Source organism: Tamandua tetradactyla, chromosome 17 (genome assembly GCF_023851605.1).
Source record: "Tamandua tetradactyla isolate mTamTet1 chromosome 17, mTamTet1.pri, whole genome shotgun sequence".
NCBI classification, from domain to species: domain Eukaryota; kingdom Metazoa; phylum Chordata; class Mammalia; order Pilosa; family Myrmecophagidae; genus Tamandua; species Tamandua tetradactyla.
The window spans coordinates 4,733,822-4,750,036 of NC_135343.1; the positions used below are offsets into that span (position 1 = coordinate 4,733,822).

At 36.3% G+C, this 16,215-nt stretch overlaps 1 protein-coding gene and 1 pseudogene across 6 annotated transcripts in view; one reads left to right on the forward strand and one right to left on the reverse strand.

Annotated features, from left to right (window-relative positions):
• The window catches only part of TSGA10 (testis specific 10), a 179,840-nt gene that overhangs the window by 159,657 nt on the left and 3,968 nt on the right, over positions 1-16,215 (reverse strand). For all 6 annotated transcript variants that reach the window (XM_077133845.1, XM_077133841.1, XM_077133843.1 and 3 more), the window contains exon 2: positions 12,969-13,097. In XM_077133845.1, the coding sequence (XP_076989960.1) occupies positions 12,969-13,097 (129 nt within the window). The remainder of the gene's footprint in view (positions 1-12,968; positions 13,098-16,215) is intronic.
• Positions 10,449-10,681, forward strand: LOC143661633 (guanine nucleotide-binding protein G(I)/G(S)/G(O) subunit gamma-5B pseudogene; annotated as a pseudogene).

Consider the following 16,215-nt stretch of genomic DNA (forward strand, 5'->3'; position numbering starts at 1 on the left):
GGAAAACTAGAGCACTGATCAACATGGTGGCATGAAACGCTTCAGGGCTCTGTCCCTCCACAGAAGCTTTGAATAACCAGCAAGAACTTGCAGAAATATCTAACAGCGCCCCAAAACAGGATTGAAGTAACAGGGCAAGTGTTGAATCAAGAAAGTCTCCTTGAGAGTGGCAGGACCTTGTTGCACCCTGGCTGGCTTGCATCCCTCACTGAATCAGCACAGAGCTGGCCAGGGCTTGTAGTGCAGATTCCTGGTCCCAGTTCCAGAGAGAGGATACTGATCCTTGTGCACATACTGGGAGTATATAAGTCTGGCCCAATCTGCCTGGTGGTGGCCTGAGGGACTCACCAATCCAGAATTTGCCCTGCATGTAGAAGGCAGCTCACCTACCTCTCCCACAAACCCTGCCAGAGAGCAGTCAAGTGGTCCTGCTCGGGGCAAGGGATTGCAGGACATATGGTGTAGTGTCCAAGACCATAAAGAAACTGCTTCTTAGAGAAGAGAGGTCATCTGGGATTATAAACAGATAAACTCTTAAGGTCACACAAGCATTCCCAGGATAAGACAAAGGTGCATAAGGATCAGGAGGCCCCACACAATTAGCCTAGAGCTTTTCTCCAAACTCGTTATATGGATAACCTCTGAAGAAGAGCACTTTTTTGGGTCAATCTGCAAAGACTGGGGAAGTTGTTTTCTTGTTATATTTTTTGTTTGTATGTTCGGTTAGCTCTGTCATAATACAAGCTAGATATAAGCTTAAGGAACAGATGCCTTAAAATCTAAATTCCAGTAATAACACATTAAAATATCATTTAAAATGTACTACTTTCAACAAAAGATACATACAGAGAACATACAAACAAACAAGAAGGGACGGCCCATGCAAAGAATAAGATTAAGCATTAGAAACCCTCAAGGAGGAGAACTAGACCTGGGACATACCAGAGAAAGATGTCATAAAAATGGCCCTAAATATACTCAAAGAGCTAAATGAAAACAAGGACAAAGGACTAAAGGAAATCAGGAAACAAGAGATGAACACAAAGAGAACATCAACCAAGAGATGGAAATTATGAAAAGGAACCAAACAGAGCTGAAGAAGACAGTAACAGAAATGAAGTTACCGAGAGGGGGTCAACAGCACATTCAGAGCTGACAGAAGAATCAGTGAACTTGATGACAAGAAAATTGAAATCATCCAATCAGAGGAGCAGAAAGGAGGAATGAGGAAAAGTGAACAGAGCCTGAGGATTCTGTGGGGCACCATCAAGCCTATCAATATAAGCATTGTAGGTGTCCCAGAAGGAGAAGAAAGGGGCAGAAAGCATTCAAATAAATAATGGCTGAAAACTTCCCAAATTTAACAAAAATCATCAATAGACACATTAAAGATATTCAACAAATTCTAAACAGTATAAACCCAAACAAACCCACACCATAGCATATTATAAGCAAACTGTAGAATGCCAAAGATAAGAAGAAAATTCTGAAAACCATGAGAAGCAATATGTTCCATACAAGGGAGTCTTAATAAGATTAAATGCCAATTCTCATCAGAAATCATGGATGCAAGAAGGCAGTGGGATGACATATTTAAAGTGTATACTACTGAAGCAAAAAACTACTACCAAAATTCCATATCCAGCAAAAGTGTCTTTCAAAAGTGAGGAAGAGATGAAAACATTTCTAGATAAACAAAAGCTGAGGGAAGTTTGTCACTCCTAGACCAGCCCTAAAAGAGATGCTAAAGAGAGTTCTGTAGTTTGAAAAGAAAAGGGCAACACAATAGACTGAAGACATATGAAAAAATAAAGATCTCCAGTGAGGTTAATGACATAGGTCAATATAAATACCAGCTCTACTGTATTTTAACTTGTAGCTCCACTTTTTACTTTCTATAAGATCTAAAAGGCAAATGCACAAAATGCAAATGATAAATGAATGGTTTTGGACTCATCATGTATAAACCTGCCATTTCCGACAAAAACTACATAAAGGTGGGGGGACAGAGGGGTATAGGGACATAGTTTGTGTATACTATTGAAGTTAAGTTTGGGATATCAAAGAAAATGAGATTGTCATAGATTCAGGATGTTAAATTTAAGCCCAATGTTAACTATAAAGAAAAATACTGGGGACTATGCAAGCTCATAGACACAGAAATTAGAGTATAGACTAACAAAGATGGGGGACAGGGGGTATGGGGAGTTAATGTGTACTGGTGTAGGACTTCTGTTTAGGGAAATGGGAAAACTTTAGTAATAGAAAATGGTAAGGGTATAGCAATACTGTGGATATGATTAATCCCATTGAATTGTAGGCTTGGAGTGGTTGACATGGAAAGTTTTTGCTGTATAAATGTTCCCACAATTGAAAAAAAAGAAGAGCCAAAAGAATCAATGACAACCAAATGCAGTACACACTCCTGGATGGGATCTATCAAGAGTGGAGAAAAGGCTCAAAGAGACATTATTGGCATATAAAAAAACTAAATATAGACTTTAAGCTTTAAATTTCTCAAACCTAGTAACTGTACCTAAGGTTGGTTATATTAAGTAAAAATCCTTGTTTCTAGGAAACATACATGGCAGTATAAGTGTTCAAGGAGCATGACGCATATAACCTACACTTGTGTTCAGAAAACGGACAGATGAACAGAAAGCCACTAGATAGATGGATAGAAACAATATGGCAAAATATTAAAATTGGTGGATCCAGGTATTGGGGGTGGGGTATATAGGTAGGTTGAAGTTCTCTGCATGGGGTTTGCATTTTCATAACTGTCCTAATTTCATAAGTATTTCAAAAAAAAATTTTTAAAGGAAAACCATAAATGCTCCTATTATTTCATTAGTTGAGTCTTTTATAACTGGCCAGAATTAAAGCCATACTTCCTACTTCTCTTCTGGCCCCCTTCTACACATTGCCAGAAATGCAAATATGAATGCAAATTCAGAAATGCAAATTTGAAGTCACTACCATGACCTTATGAAACTTGGTCACTCTGGGATTTTTTTTTCCAATATCACATAGTTGTGTATTTTCACTATGATGACTTTTACAACATCTGCATTACTCCAGAGAAAGAAATAAAAGGAAAAAAAACCTATACATCCCATATCCCATACCCCTCCCTCTCACTGACCACTAGTTTTACAATTTACCCCATTTTTTTTTCACCCCTTATCCAGATCCTCTATTGTTTATTTTTTTAGTCATCTACCCATACATTGGATAATGGGAGCATCAGCCACAAGGTTTTCACATGGTCACACTGTAAAAGCTATATAGTTACCTAATTGTCTTTAAGAATCAAGGCTAGTGGAATACAGTTCAACAATTTCAGGTACTTCCCTCTAGCCACTCCAATACACTATAAACTGAAAAGGCCTATCCATAGAATTCATAGGAATAAACTCCAGGATAAACTCTCAGCTGTTTGAAATCTGTCACTGAAACTTTTATTTGTGAGATTATTTTTAAATGCCATTTGAGACCCAAATCCCACTGACGTGTCCAAACTAATTTTCCACCATCACCAGGATACACAATATTTACTATAACAATGTCACTAAACTCATTTTTCAACCTATTTTAAAGAAGTTGTTAGAAATGTTATACACTATATGTCACAAAATTCTTACTAGGATCTTCAGGAACTACGTTCAAGTCACAATTTCAGGAAAAATATGTTTCTTTTAGTTACCTAGTTTGTTCTTACCCTAAAGAGCATAGATTATTTAACTGGTTATTTCCTTCTTGCCTTTGCCTCTTAACAACTTGTACCAGAAATTATGTGGAATGGTTTATCTATACTTGTCATTCTCATCTTAGAATTTTATGAAATGCTCTTATTTCCCCATACCCATATTATATTATGTAAGCTACTTTCATTCATAGTTTTACAAACTACTAGATGTAGGGTCAACAAATAAGCTTCAATTTATCTATCTATCTCTTTGCCTTGGTTTACCACCTCTACCATATCACATTACCCCACCCCAAAGTAAAACAGTTTGCTAACTTTTCAGTGCTGCAGGAGCGGTTAAACGCTTCTCTCTGTGCTCCTTCCCATAAAGCCTCTTATATACCCTTAACTTAGCATTTTATCAGACATATTGTCCTCATTTATTTACTTGTCTGTCCCTTTCACTAAATTTTAAGCAACTTAAAGGAAGGGACTATATATATATCTCTTCTATGTCAACATAGTTCTAATTTCTGTATTGTTTATTGTGTACTTAGCTCATAATTCTCAAATTACTGTTAAATGAATAAATGTAAGTTATAAATAAATTAATAATCCCCTCATCTGACATCAAACTCTACTTTTATTCAACTCCAAGACACAAGTACTTCAGAAGAGACAGTATGGAGTAACAGAATGCGTATGGGCTTTAGATTTAGGCAGACTTAGGTTTAAAGAACCTTGGGCAATTTATTGCATTTTCTTGGTCCTAAGAGATACATCTGACTTCAGAAAAAAGGTGAACTTCTTGAGTTTCAACTGTGAAAAGAGAATGTCTATATTTTTAGGGTTATAGTTAGAGAGATTTAAAAGTTCAAGTAAAACTCCTGGTGGATAAGTAACCAAAAAGTTAGCCTTTATTTTAATTTAGACTTATTTTTTAAAAAAGATTCACAGGAAGTTGCAAACATAGTATAAAGAGGTGTCCTTTACCCATTTCCCCCCAAAGGTTACATATTAAATAATTATAGTAAAATACCTACCCCAGCTATCTGAATTGGTACAATGCATGTATAGTTCTTCACATTTTATCACGTGTAGATTCCTGTAACCACGAGTACAATTAGCATACAGAACTATTCAATCACCACAAAGTTCGTCTTTCGGTTGCTACTTTACATTCACACTCTCCCCTTCTTCATAATTAGAAATCACTAATTGTTTTTCCATCTTATAGTTTTGTCATCTCGAGAATGTTATATAAATAAAAGTATCAGCTCAGTATAATGTCCTTGCAATCCATTCAAGTTGTTGCATATATTGGTAGTTCATTCCTTTTTACTGCTGAGTAGCATTTACTCATGATATGAGTAAATATATATATTTACCATATAGAGTCAAGGTATGGAGTGACCTCAGCTTGTTTGATCATTCACCTATTGAAGGAAATTTCACTGTTTCTAGTTTCAGGTTATTATAAATATAGATGCTATGAACAACTATGTACAGGTTTTTAAGTACACATACATTTTAATTTCTCTGAGATAAAAATGCCCAGGAAAAGAATTGCTGGGTTATATGGTAAATGTTTCGTTTCGTTTTAAAAGAAACTGCCAGATTGTTTTTGAGAGTGGTGATGACATTTTCATCACAACCAGCACTGAGAGAACATTTCTCCAAATCCACACCAGCATTTGACATTGTCACTATTCTTAATTTTAACAGTTCTAATAGGTGTGTAGCAAAAATCTCATCCTAGTCTTAATTTGCATTTCTGATGTCTAGAGAAGTTAAATATTTTTTCATGTGCTTATCTGTAATTCCTATACCCTCTTCAGTCTCTTCATGATTTTGCCCATTTTCTAACTGGCTTATTAATTTTTTTCTCTTGAGTTTTGAGATTCCTATTATAAATATGAGTTTATCTGTCAGAAACGTGGTTTACAAATGTTACCTCCCAGACTGTAGCTTGTAAATTCAGTCTTTCACTGAGCCAAAGTTTTAAATTTAATGAAATTCCATTTATGCTGATAACTCTTCACCAAGACCAAGGTCCCAAAGATTTTATTCTATGTTGTCTTCTCAAAGTTTCAGCTGTACCTTTCACATTTATATCTACGGCATATTTTGAGTTATCTTTTGTATAGGGTATGAAATCTAGGTTGAGATTTATTTTTTTGCCTACAGATAAGCAATTACTCCAGCACTGTTTGTTGAAAAGACTATCTTACCTCTACTGAATTGATTTTAAACGTTTGTTGAAAATCATTTGGCTGTACTTATGTGGGGCTATTTCTGGGTTCTGTATTCTGTACCATGATCTATGTGTCTATCCCTCCACTAGTACCACAGTCCTGATTATTACAGCTATATTGTAGTATTTATTTTGTTCTTCTGTTTCAAAACTTGTTTTTGTTGTTCTAGTTCCTTTCCCTTCCCCTAAAACTTTTACAAAAATCTTGTCAATATGTACAGAAAGCTTGCTGGCATTTTGATAAGAATGACATTAAATCTATGTATCAACCTGGAGAGAACTGACACCTTTACTAAGTTGTCTTCTGATCTGTGAACACAGTATCTCTCTCCACTTATTTAGACTTTCTTTCATCATCATTGAGTTTTCAGTATAAAAGTCCTGTATATGTATTGTTAGGGTTATACAATTTTTATTTTAATGGTTGTAAAGGGTAATGTCTTTTAAATATTTGTTGCCACATACTTATTACTAATATAAATGCAATAAAATACATTTTCCCCATTTGTCTTGTATCCTACAACCTTGCTAAACTCACCCCCTAGTTCTAAGAAGTTTTATCTGTAGATTTTTCTACATAGCTTATCTGTCATCTGTAAATAGAGGCAATTATATTTCTCATATTTCTGCCATTTATTTCTTTCATTTGACTCACTGCCTGGCTAGAACTTCAATATTATACTGAAGTGGTGAAAGCAAACATCCTTGCCTTGTTACCATTCTTGAAGAGAAAGCATTTAGTCTTTTCACCACTAAATATGATGTTAGTTGTAGATTTATCAATTTGATGAAGTTCCCTTCTTATTCCTAGTATGCTAGGAGTTCTTATCCTGAATGAGTGTTGAACTTTACCAAATGCTTTTTCTGAAATATGATCATATGCTTTTTCTCCTCTAACCTGCTAATATCAAGGATTTCATTTACTGAATTTTCAAATATAAATCAGCCTTGCATCCCTGGAATTAATCCAACTTGATCAAGATGCATATTTCTTTTTATATATTGTTAAATCCTATTTGCTAATATTTGCTAAGAATTTTTCTATCTGTATTCAAGTGCAATGTTAGTATGTAGTTTTCTTATTGCACTTTGTTTTGGTATCAGGATAATAATGGTCTCGTAAAATGAACTGGAAAATGTTCTCTCCTTTTTATATTCTAAAAGAGTTTGTAAAGAACTGGTGTTAATTCTCCTTTAAACAACTGGCAGAATTCTCCAGTAAGCCAGCAGAACTTGGAAATTTCTTTTGGGGGAGGCTTTTAATTATGATTTCAACTTCCTTAATAGTTGTGGGACTTATTGAAATTATCTATTTCACATTGGATAAATTGTGGTAGTTTGTGTTTCTCAAGGAAGTGGTCCACTTTAAACGACAAACTAAAGTGCATAAGGTATTATCTTATTATCCTTTTGATGTTTGTAGGGCCTGTAGTGATATCCCCTGGTTCCTTCCTGGAACTGGTAATTGTGTCTTTTTTCTTCATCAGTCTTACTAGAGATTTATCAATTTATTGATCTTTAAAAAAAAAGATGAGCTTTTTGTTTCAGTGACTTCTTTACTGCTTTTCTGTTTTCATTGTCATTGTTTCTGCCCTTATCTTTACTACTTCTTTTTGCTTTTCTATTTCTTATGAGTTTATTTTATTCTTCTGTCTCTGGTTTCTTAAGGTGGGAACATAAATAATCATGATACTCCCTTTTTCAAATACATCCATTTGGGGCTGTAAATTTTCCTCTCAACACTGCTTTAGCTGCATCCCACAAGTCATGAAGCCTTGTTTTCTTATTTTTATTCAGTTCAATGTATTTTGAGATTTCCCTTGACCCATGGGTTATTTTTATTTCTTTGACCCAAGAATTATTAAGAAGTGTGTTATTTAGTTTCCAAGTATTTGGATATTTTCCGCTTATCTTTTTGCTATTCATTCTTGTTTGAATATATCATGGCCAGAAAACAATGTGTATAATACAAATTATTTTAAATGTGCTGAGGTTTGTTTAATGGCAAATAACATGGTCTATCTTGGTTTATGTTCCATAGCACGTGGAGAAGAATGTGTATTTCGCTGTTGGTGAGTAGTGTTCTATAAATATCAATTCAATTCTCTTGGTTGCTGGTATGGTTGAGTTTTAGAGCCTTACTTATTGTGCCAGTTTGAAGCTATTATGGACCCCAGAAAAGCTGTATTTTAAACATGATCCAACTTGTGGGGGCAGCCATTGCTAACAGGGTGGGATCTGTTTTCATCAGATTATCTCCACAGAGATATGGCACACCCAATTGTGCGTGTGGCCTTTTGATTAGATGGAGATTTAACTCTGCCCATACAGGGTGGGTCTTGATTAGTTTACTGGAATCCTTTAAAAGAGGAAACATTTTGGAGAGAGCCAGAGCCAACAGAGAGAACTTTCACAGATGCTTGGTGAATAGTTGCTTCAGAGCTGACAAGCAGGGTAGATACAGATGTTTGGAGATTGAGACAGAAATAACCCGGGTGCTAAGCCAAGGATTCACAGAAACAGTCAGCACCTAAAGAGAAGAAATCTTCAGCCCTGGCAGATGCTAAGGTAAGAGATGAAACTCAGAGTTTTGTTCCGGAGCAGCTAAGTAGATGCCCACAGATGCTTGATGAAACCACTGGCATCAGAAGCTGGAAGCCATGGAATCAGGAACAAGAACCAGCAAACACCAGTCATGTGCCTTCCCAGATCACCCTTCCTTGAGCTGAGATATCTTTCTCTGGATGCCTTATCCATGTACTGAAGTCAACATTTTGCCAATTCAAGTGAAGGAGTAGAGTAGAAACCTTACCTCCCTTTATACAGCCTTATTTATAAAATAACAGTCATAAATTTTTTTTCCATATATTGAGAACATCTGACAGTGAAAAAAAACTTAGAAAATCAAAATTTATTTACCCATATTTTTGCTCTATGCATTGCTGTTTCTTCCTTTTTGTTGTCTCAAGATTCCCTCCTTTATCATTTCTTTTCTGGTTAGAGAAATTCCTTTAGCTTTTCTTTTAGGATAGGTCTGCTGGTGACAAATTCTCTTAGTTTTCCTACATCTGAGAATACCTCGATTTTCCCTTTTTTTTCCTGAAGATATTTATGTTGTATATAGAATGCTGGATCGACAGCACTTTTTTGGAGCACTTGAAAAACGCTGTGCCACTTACTCCTGGCCTCCATGCTTTGCAATTAAAATCTGCTGTGAAGGGCGGGCCACAGTGGCTCAGCAGGCAGGAATGTTTGCCTGCGATGCCAGAGGACCCGGGTTCGATTCCCGGTGCCTGCCCATGTTAAAAAAAAAAAAAAAATCTGCTGTGAAGGTTTGAATTGGTGGTTCCTCATAGTTAATGCATCATTTCTCTCTGGTTGCTCCCAGGATTTTCCTGTGTTTAGCTTTCATAATTTTGTCTACAAAGTATCTCAACATGGATTTCTTTCTGTTTATCCTATTAGTTGTGCGCTTACCTTAATTTGTTTTTATGTCCTTTGCCAAATTTGGGAAATTTTAAGTCATTATTTCTTTTATTTTTTTTAATATTTTTATTGAGATATCTTCATGCACCATACAATCCATCTGTGCAGGTTTGAATCTATTGTGTACACAAAAAAAGCCAAGTTCTTTAATCCTGATTCAATCTTGTGGGGGTGGCTATTTCTTTTAATCCTGATTTAATACTGTAGGTTGGAATCTTTTGATTAGATTATCTCCAGAGATGTGACACGCCCAACTGTGGGTGCTGACTTTTGATTAGATGCAGATGTGACTCTACCCATTCAAGGTGAATTGATTAGTTTATTAGAGTATTTAAAAGGGGAAACATTTTGGAGAAACACCAGAAACAACAGATGCCTCAGAACCAACAGAAACTTCACAGCAGAGCTGACACAGATGCAGACACATGGAGAACAGAGACATGGATGCTTGTAGATACTTGGAACCCAGAAGATGTTGCCATGAGGTGTTAAGCAAGCCTGAACCTGAAGAGGCAGATGCCAGCCATGTGACTACCCAGCTGACAAAGGTGTTCCTAATCCATGGACCATCCTTGAATTAAGGAAACCTCTTGCTGGTGCCTTAATTTGGGTGTTTTCCTTGCCTTAGAACTGTAAACTTGAAATTTATTAAATTCCCTTTTTGTAAAAGCTGTTCCAGTTCTGATATATCACATTCCGGAAGCTTGCAAACTAGAACACCATCTCAAGTATTCACATATTTCTTCAAATAGTGTTTCATCCCAATCCTCTTTCTCCTTTCCTTCTGGGATTCCGATGACCTGGATGTTAGACTTTTTGCTATAATCCCACGAGTCCCTAGGGCTCTGTTCATTTTTCCTCCTAAATCTATTTTCTCTCTCCTGATCATATTAAGTAATTTCTATTGTTCTATTCATAAGTTCACTGCTTCATTCTTCTCTGCTCCCCACTTTGCTGTGGCCCATTCACTGAGTTTATTTCGGTTTAAAGTTTCCATTTGGATTCTGTTCTTGTGATACCATGTCTGGTTTCTCCAGCATTGCCAACTGAGCAAAGTGGTTCAGCAGCTCAAGCTGAAGGCTTGGCTTAACCATGTAAAGGTTTCCCAGGCAGCTGCAGACTTGAAACAATTCTATCTGCAGAATGCTCAACATGATCCCCTGCTGACTGGAGTATCTTCCAGTATAAATCCTTTCAGACCCTAGAAAGTCTGTTCTTTTTTGTGTAAAATGAATTTTTCAAAGGTTTCCTAAACCACCTTTCACAAACCAGTATGTTCTAGTTTTCTAGTTGCTGGAATGCAACACACCAGAGAAGGATTTGCTTTCAACAAAGGGGGATTTATTTAGTTAATGTATAGTTCTTCAAAGGAAAGACAGCTAACTTTCAACTGAGGTTCTTTCTTAGTGGGAAGGCACAGGGCAATTGCTGCTGGCCTTCTCTCCAGGCCTCTGGGTTCCAACAACTTTCCCCAGGGTGATTCCTTTCTGCATCTCCAAAGGCCTGGGTTGAGCTGCTTGGGCTGTACTACGTTGAGCTCTCTCATTCAAGCACCAGCCAATTAAATGAAATCATTCATTGCAGCAGGCACGCCTCCTAGCCGACTGCAGATGTAATCAGCAACAGATGAGGTTCACATGCCATTGGCTCATTTCCCCAGCAATAGATCTAGGCACCTTCACCTGGCCAAGTTGACAACTGAATCTAACTACAACACAGTAAATATTCAAAGGTGGGCTAAATTTGAAATCAGTGCCATATTATACAAATTTCTACTTTTGTCAGTCCTTAACATCTGCCTCTCTGAATTTTCATGAATTTCTATTTCACATGGGTAATTATTTATATACACTGGCAACAGCATGTAATAAAATATTTAGTATAAAAAATAAATAAAATTTCCATTTGTTTCTTCTTTATAGCTTTCATTTCTTTGCTGAGAATTTCTATTTTTTCATTTGTTTCAAGCATTCCTGAAGTTGCTTGTTGAAGCATCTATATGATAGCTGCTTTAAAATACCTGTCAGATAACTCTAGCACCTGTTTCATCTCAGTGTTGGCATATATTGATCGTCTTTCCTCAATCAGTTGAGTGTTTCCTACTTCTCAGGATGGCAAATGATTTTGATTGAGACGTGGTATTATAAGTTTGTGGATCTAATTTAGATATTGTGTTTTAGCAGGCTTTAGGGGGATATCACCTCATTACTGCTAGTTGAGGGTGAAGTGCAGGCTCTTCACATGGTCTCCAGTAACACCTGGAGATGGAGGGATTCCTTCTTACTGCTAGGCAGAGTGGGGAGTTTGGGGTTCCCACTAGGCCTCCGCTGATACCATCCTAGCTAGAAAGAAAAGAGGCACATTGTTATTGCTGCCACATGTCCTCCACTGACACCACGGTGGGTGGCTTTATTATGACTGAGAGGTACTGAAAGTACTGACTCTATACTAGGCCTTCTCTAATACTATCCCAGTGAGGATGGAAAGAAGCATCTCATTAATACTGGGTGGGGGCAGATGGCTAGGGTTCTTGAGAGGCTGACACCAATACCACACAATTGGAGGCCTCCTTCCCCCTGGTGAAGATGAAAGTCCTGGTTCCCACTCAGCCTTCTCTGATACCACAGGAGGAGGTGGGGGGTGAGGAGTGGGAGGGTGTTGGGGGTCTTGTTACAGCCTAACAAGGGTCAAAGTCTAAGGCTCTTTCCTCAGACAATGCTGGAAGGGGTGGGGCTGTAGGATTTTTTGCTATTGTATGATGAAGTAGAGTAATTATTTTCTAAAAGTAGTCCCCCATTTTAGGCTGCCCCTTTCCTGGTACTCTGGTTAGAGAGGGTAAGGTTTTCCAGTCTTTTTCTGTCTGTACCTGTTGGCATTCCCATTTAGCCAGCTTCTCCAGTACCCTGTCTAGGACATACGAAGCAAAAAGAAATTCCAGGGACTCACCAACACATCATTCATCTTGCCTTTACGTCCCTAACTAGTCTTTCTTCTTCTCTCCACCTTTCGAGGTCTTCTGTTTGTTTTATATATAAAATGTTCAGGGTTTTTAGCTGTATTTAGCAGGAAGATTAAGAAAAAGCATATCTACTCTATTTTCCTGGAAAAGGAAGCCTCTTCTAAAAGCTTTTATTAATAGTTATACCATTTGTTAAGCATAGGAAAACAGAAAGAACAGTGAACTTGTAGTTTCAAGAACTGGATTCTGTCACTCAATCAAATATCACAATTATTTAACCTCTTGGAATTTCAGCTTCTATATCTATATAATGGGGGTAATATCACTATTTCATAAAGTTGGGGATGATTAAGTAAGATCATATACATGAAAGCATCTGATTCAACATCTGGCAAAAAGTTTGCACTCACAGACGCTAAATCTATGCATATTAAAGTAAATGGTTAAAAATTAAATTTTAGACCATAAGACTTAAACAAGTGCTGAATTAGTGATTATTCATTCTCCATCTTCTTGTTCTAAACAGCTCCATTCCCATCCCAAATTAATTGATGGTAATATGTATATAAACTAAAAGTAACCTGTAATTTCAATGTATCGATGAATCTATCTTGGTTTCTCACTTCTTGTTCTAGTTGGAGATTATTCTGGTATTTTTCAGCTTCAGAAACTGGAGCCCCTAAACCAAAATCATGTTCTTTGGTGGTAACCTAGGGGAAGAAGGGGAAACAATGCACAGGAATTCAGTTTAAAGCACTTCTGTGATTTCAAGCGACAACCAACACATTTTGAAGATTACCAATATTCTTAGATATGTTTTTCAACTGTTTTTAATCTTGTCTCACCAGCGAAGAGGGGTTCATTAATATTTAATTTCTTAAAACTTCATATTACACAACTTTTTTTGAGTCCTTTTAATTAAAATTAAACTTTAATACTGATTCTTCTTTTTCAAACAAGACACACTCAATTCTGTTCCGTTGCTAATCGCTGTATGGTGAGCAGCAAATGAAGCAGTCTTATCTTTAGACCTGTGTTATCTAATACAGTAGCCACTGGCCACATGTTGGGTGCTTCTTTTTTACATTAGCAAAAAGACTTCTTACCCATTTCACAAAGAAGTAATTTCCCTAATATATAAAGATTTCCTATAAAAAAAAACAAATACCCTTATAGAAAAATGGGCACAGAATATAGGTATTTCACTAAAATGACTGTTAAATATATGTAAAGATGATCACTCTCATTCTTTAGAGAAATATAAGTGAAAACTACACTAAAGATAATGATTTTTTTAGCCATCAGATTAGCAAAGATAAAAAAATCAGATATATAAATGAGGATTCTTATTATTGGTGGTAATGTAAACTGATACAATTTTTATAAAGAAAAATTTTACAAAATGTTAGAAATCCATACAACTCTGCCCAAAAATTATATTACTAAGAATTTATCCCTTAGATATATGTGCAAAATAACAAATATTAAAGATTTTTTACCTTAGCCTACTACACATAGTACTCTGCATTATGCTTTCATTTATTTGACAATGTATCTTAGAAATTGCCCAAAAAAACATTTTCGCTTCCCTGAATCAAGTTTGCCATTATATTAAGGGCGGGTTTCCTACAAGCAAACCAGATCTTTCCTTGAAGCAGTTTCTGTTCTCAAAAAAGTGCTCAGGGAACTATAGGATGAAGAGCTTCCCAGTCACTGATCATGTGCTACAACCTGTGCAGCCCAGCACTTAGCCTGGCAGAATTATTTCCCTTTTCCCTTTTACACTTTTCCAAAATAGACACAAATCTGCTTTATGGTTTTTAATTCCACCAGTTACTGCCCCAGCTGAACTTCAGCATTAGATCTCACAGATTATTTTAAATTCTGCATTATTTAGGTCTTACGTACTAGACAAAAATCCTAACTACCATTCCCTATGCTGTGTTGGAAAAATGTGTTCCCAGTTCATAAACATCTGATTTAGGACAGCAAAATCAAATGACTACTCACTATAACAGTGCTTTTCAAATTTTAGTGAATATCCTAATCACTTGGGAATCTTATTAAAGTGCAAATTCTTATTCACAGTATTTTTGAGAGTCTGCATTTCCATAAAGCTGCCTGGTGATGCCTATGTGTCTAGACGAAGGACCACATTTTGAATAGGAAGGATCTATTTAACAAAATCTAACATTTAGAGTTCTTTATAGCTCTGTCCCTATTCACTTCTCCAAATTTATCTCCTACGTGACACCTCCTAGAACTTCTCTATTAAAACCAAACTATTGGGGGTGCAAGGGTAGTTCAGTGGTAGAATTCTCATCTACCCTGCAAGAGACCCAGGTTCGATTCCATGCACTTCCCAAACAAACAAGCAAACAAACGAAAAACCAAGCAAAAAAATTCAGCAAGTGGTACTGCAATAAGGGGATACTCACCTGGAAGAAAAGAATGAAAGGTGACCTCCCATATAGCATACAAAAAACAAAACAAGACAAAAAAACTATACTACTCATTGTTTATACAAACACTTAGAAACATTTTACCTTCTGCACAACCTTTGCTCTCATCCCTTTCTCTTTCTAAAAAAACACTTTTAAAGCCCATATGAAGAATTCAATATCCTTCAAGATGTTTTCTGTCTTTCCCAACCTGTAACGATCACTTCCCTTACAAGGACTTCTGCATATAATGGTTACAGGACAATAACTGAAGCTATTTGTTTTTACTGGTCATGTCTCTCCAAACACTTATTAGATTCTTAAGAAGAAACAGTATCCTACAGCTCTTCCTACCAACTTGCAAAGAGTTCTTCATATAATAGGAGGGTGTCTATAAAAATTTGTTGATGCTGATAATAAAGCAGTGGGCTAATGCAACAAAAGTGAACTTTCCTTCTTCTCTTTGGTAAACTGAAGCAGTCAAATGGGGACTCTGCAAAACTACTTATCAAGCCAGTCTATGAAGAGCGGGAAGAGGCCAAGAGTCTACCCCAGACCATTGTGAATGGTCATACTGGAATTTCTACCTTCTTTCCAATGATTCGGAGGCAACATCACTGGAGGAGAGAGAGATCAGTCTATCTAATTGCTGGCCTACCAGATTCCCATCTTCAGCGCACCTGAATATCTTCTCTGTTAACTTTAAAGTCATATCCATTAGAATGGAACTTGTATTCATACACAGAACTTAGAGAATGGATGTGAAAATATTTTGTAAGCAGCAAACTATTATCACAAACAACTAAGCCAGAATCAGAATTATTCTCAACTGGTTAAGAGTATGTAACTTTGGAGTCAGACTGCCTATATACAAAATCTGAGATCTACCACTTGTTAGTCGCACAATCTTGGGCAAGTTATTTTTCTGCCCATGGTTTTCTCATCTATAAAACACGGATAGATGGTAACAATACTTGTCTCACAGAGTTATTGTGAAGATTAAATGAGTTAGTGTAAGTACTATATATTGTTGTTTACTGTTACTATTATAATTCCTCTCACTATTCACCTTATCTAATTGGCCAGCAAGTCCTACTGATCTTGTCACTAAAAATCTCTCTCAAATATATTTCTTCCACCCCCATTATCACTGCTTAGTTCATGCTATCAGATTGTAAGAGTCATATTTATTCATTTATCAAACAAATGTATAATCAGAATAAGAATGAACCAGCCAAATTAGATTTTGGGGATTAAAAAAAGGAAAACAAATAAAAACCTACAATTCAACCTCAATATATCTAGGGAATTCTGATTCAAATAAATATTAAATTACAATATAGCATTATTAGTGTCACATCAGAGGAAAGTATATTTATGATAAGGG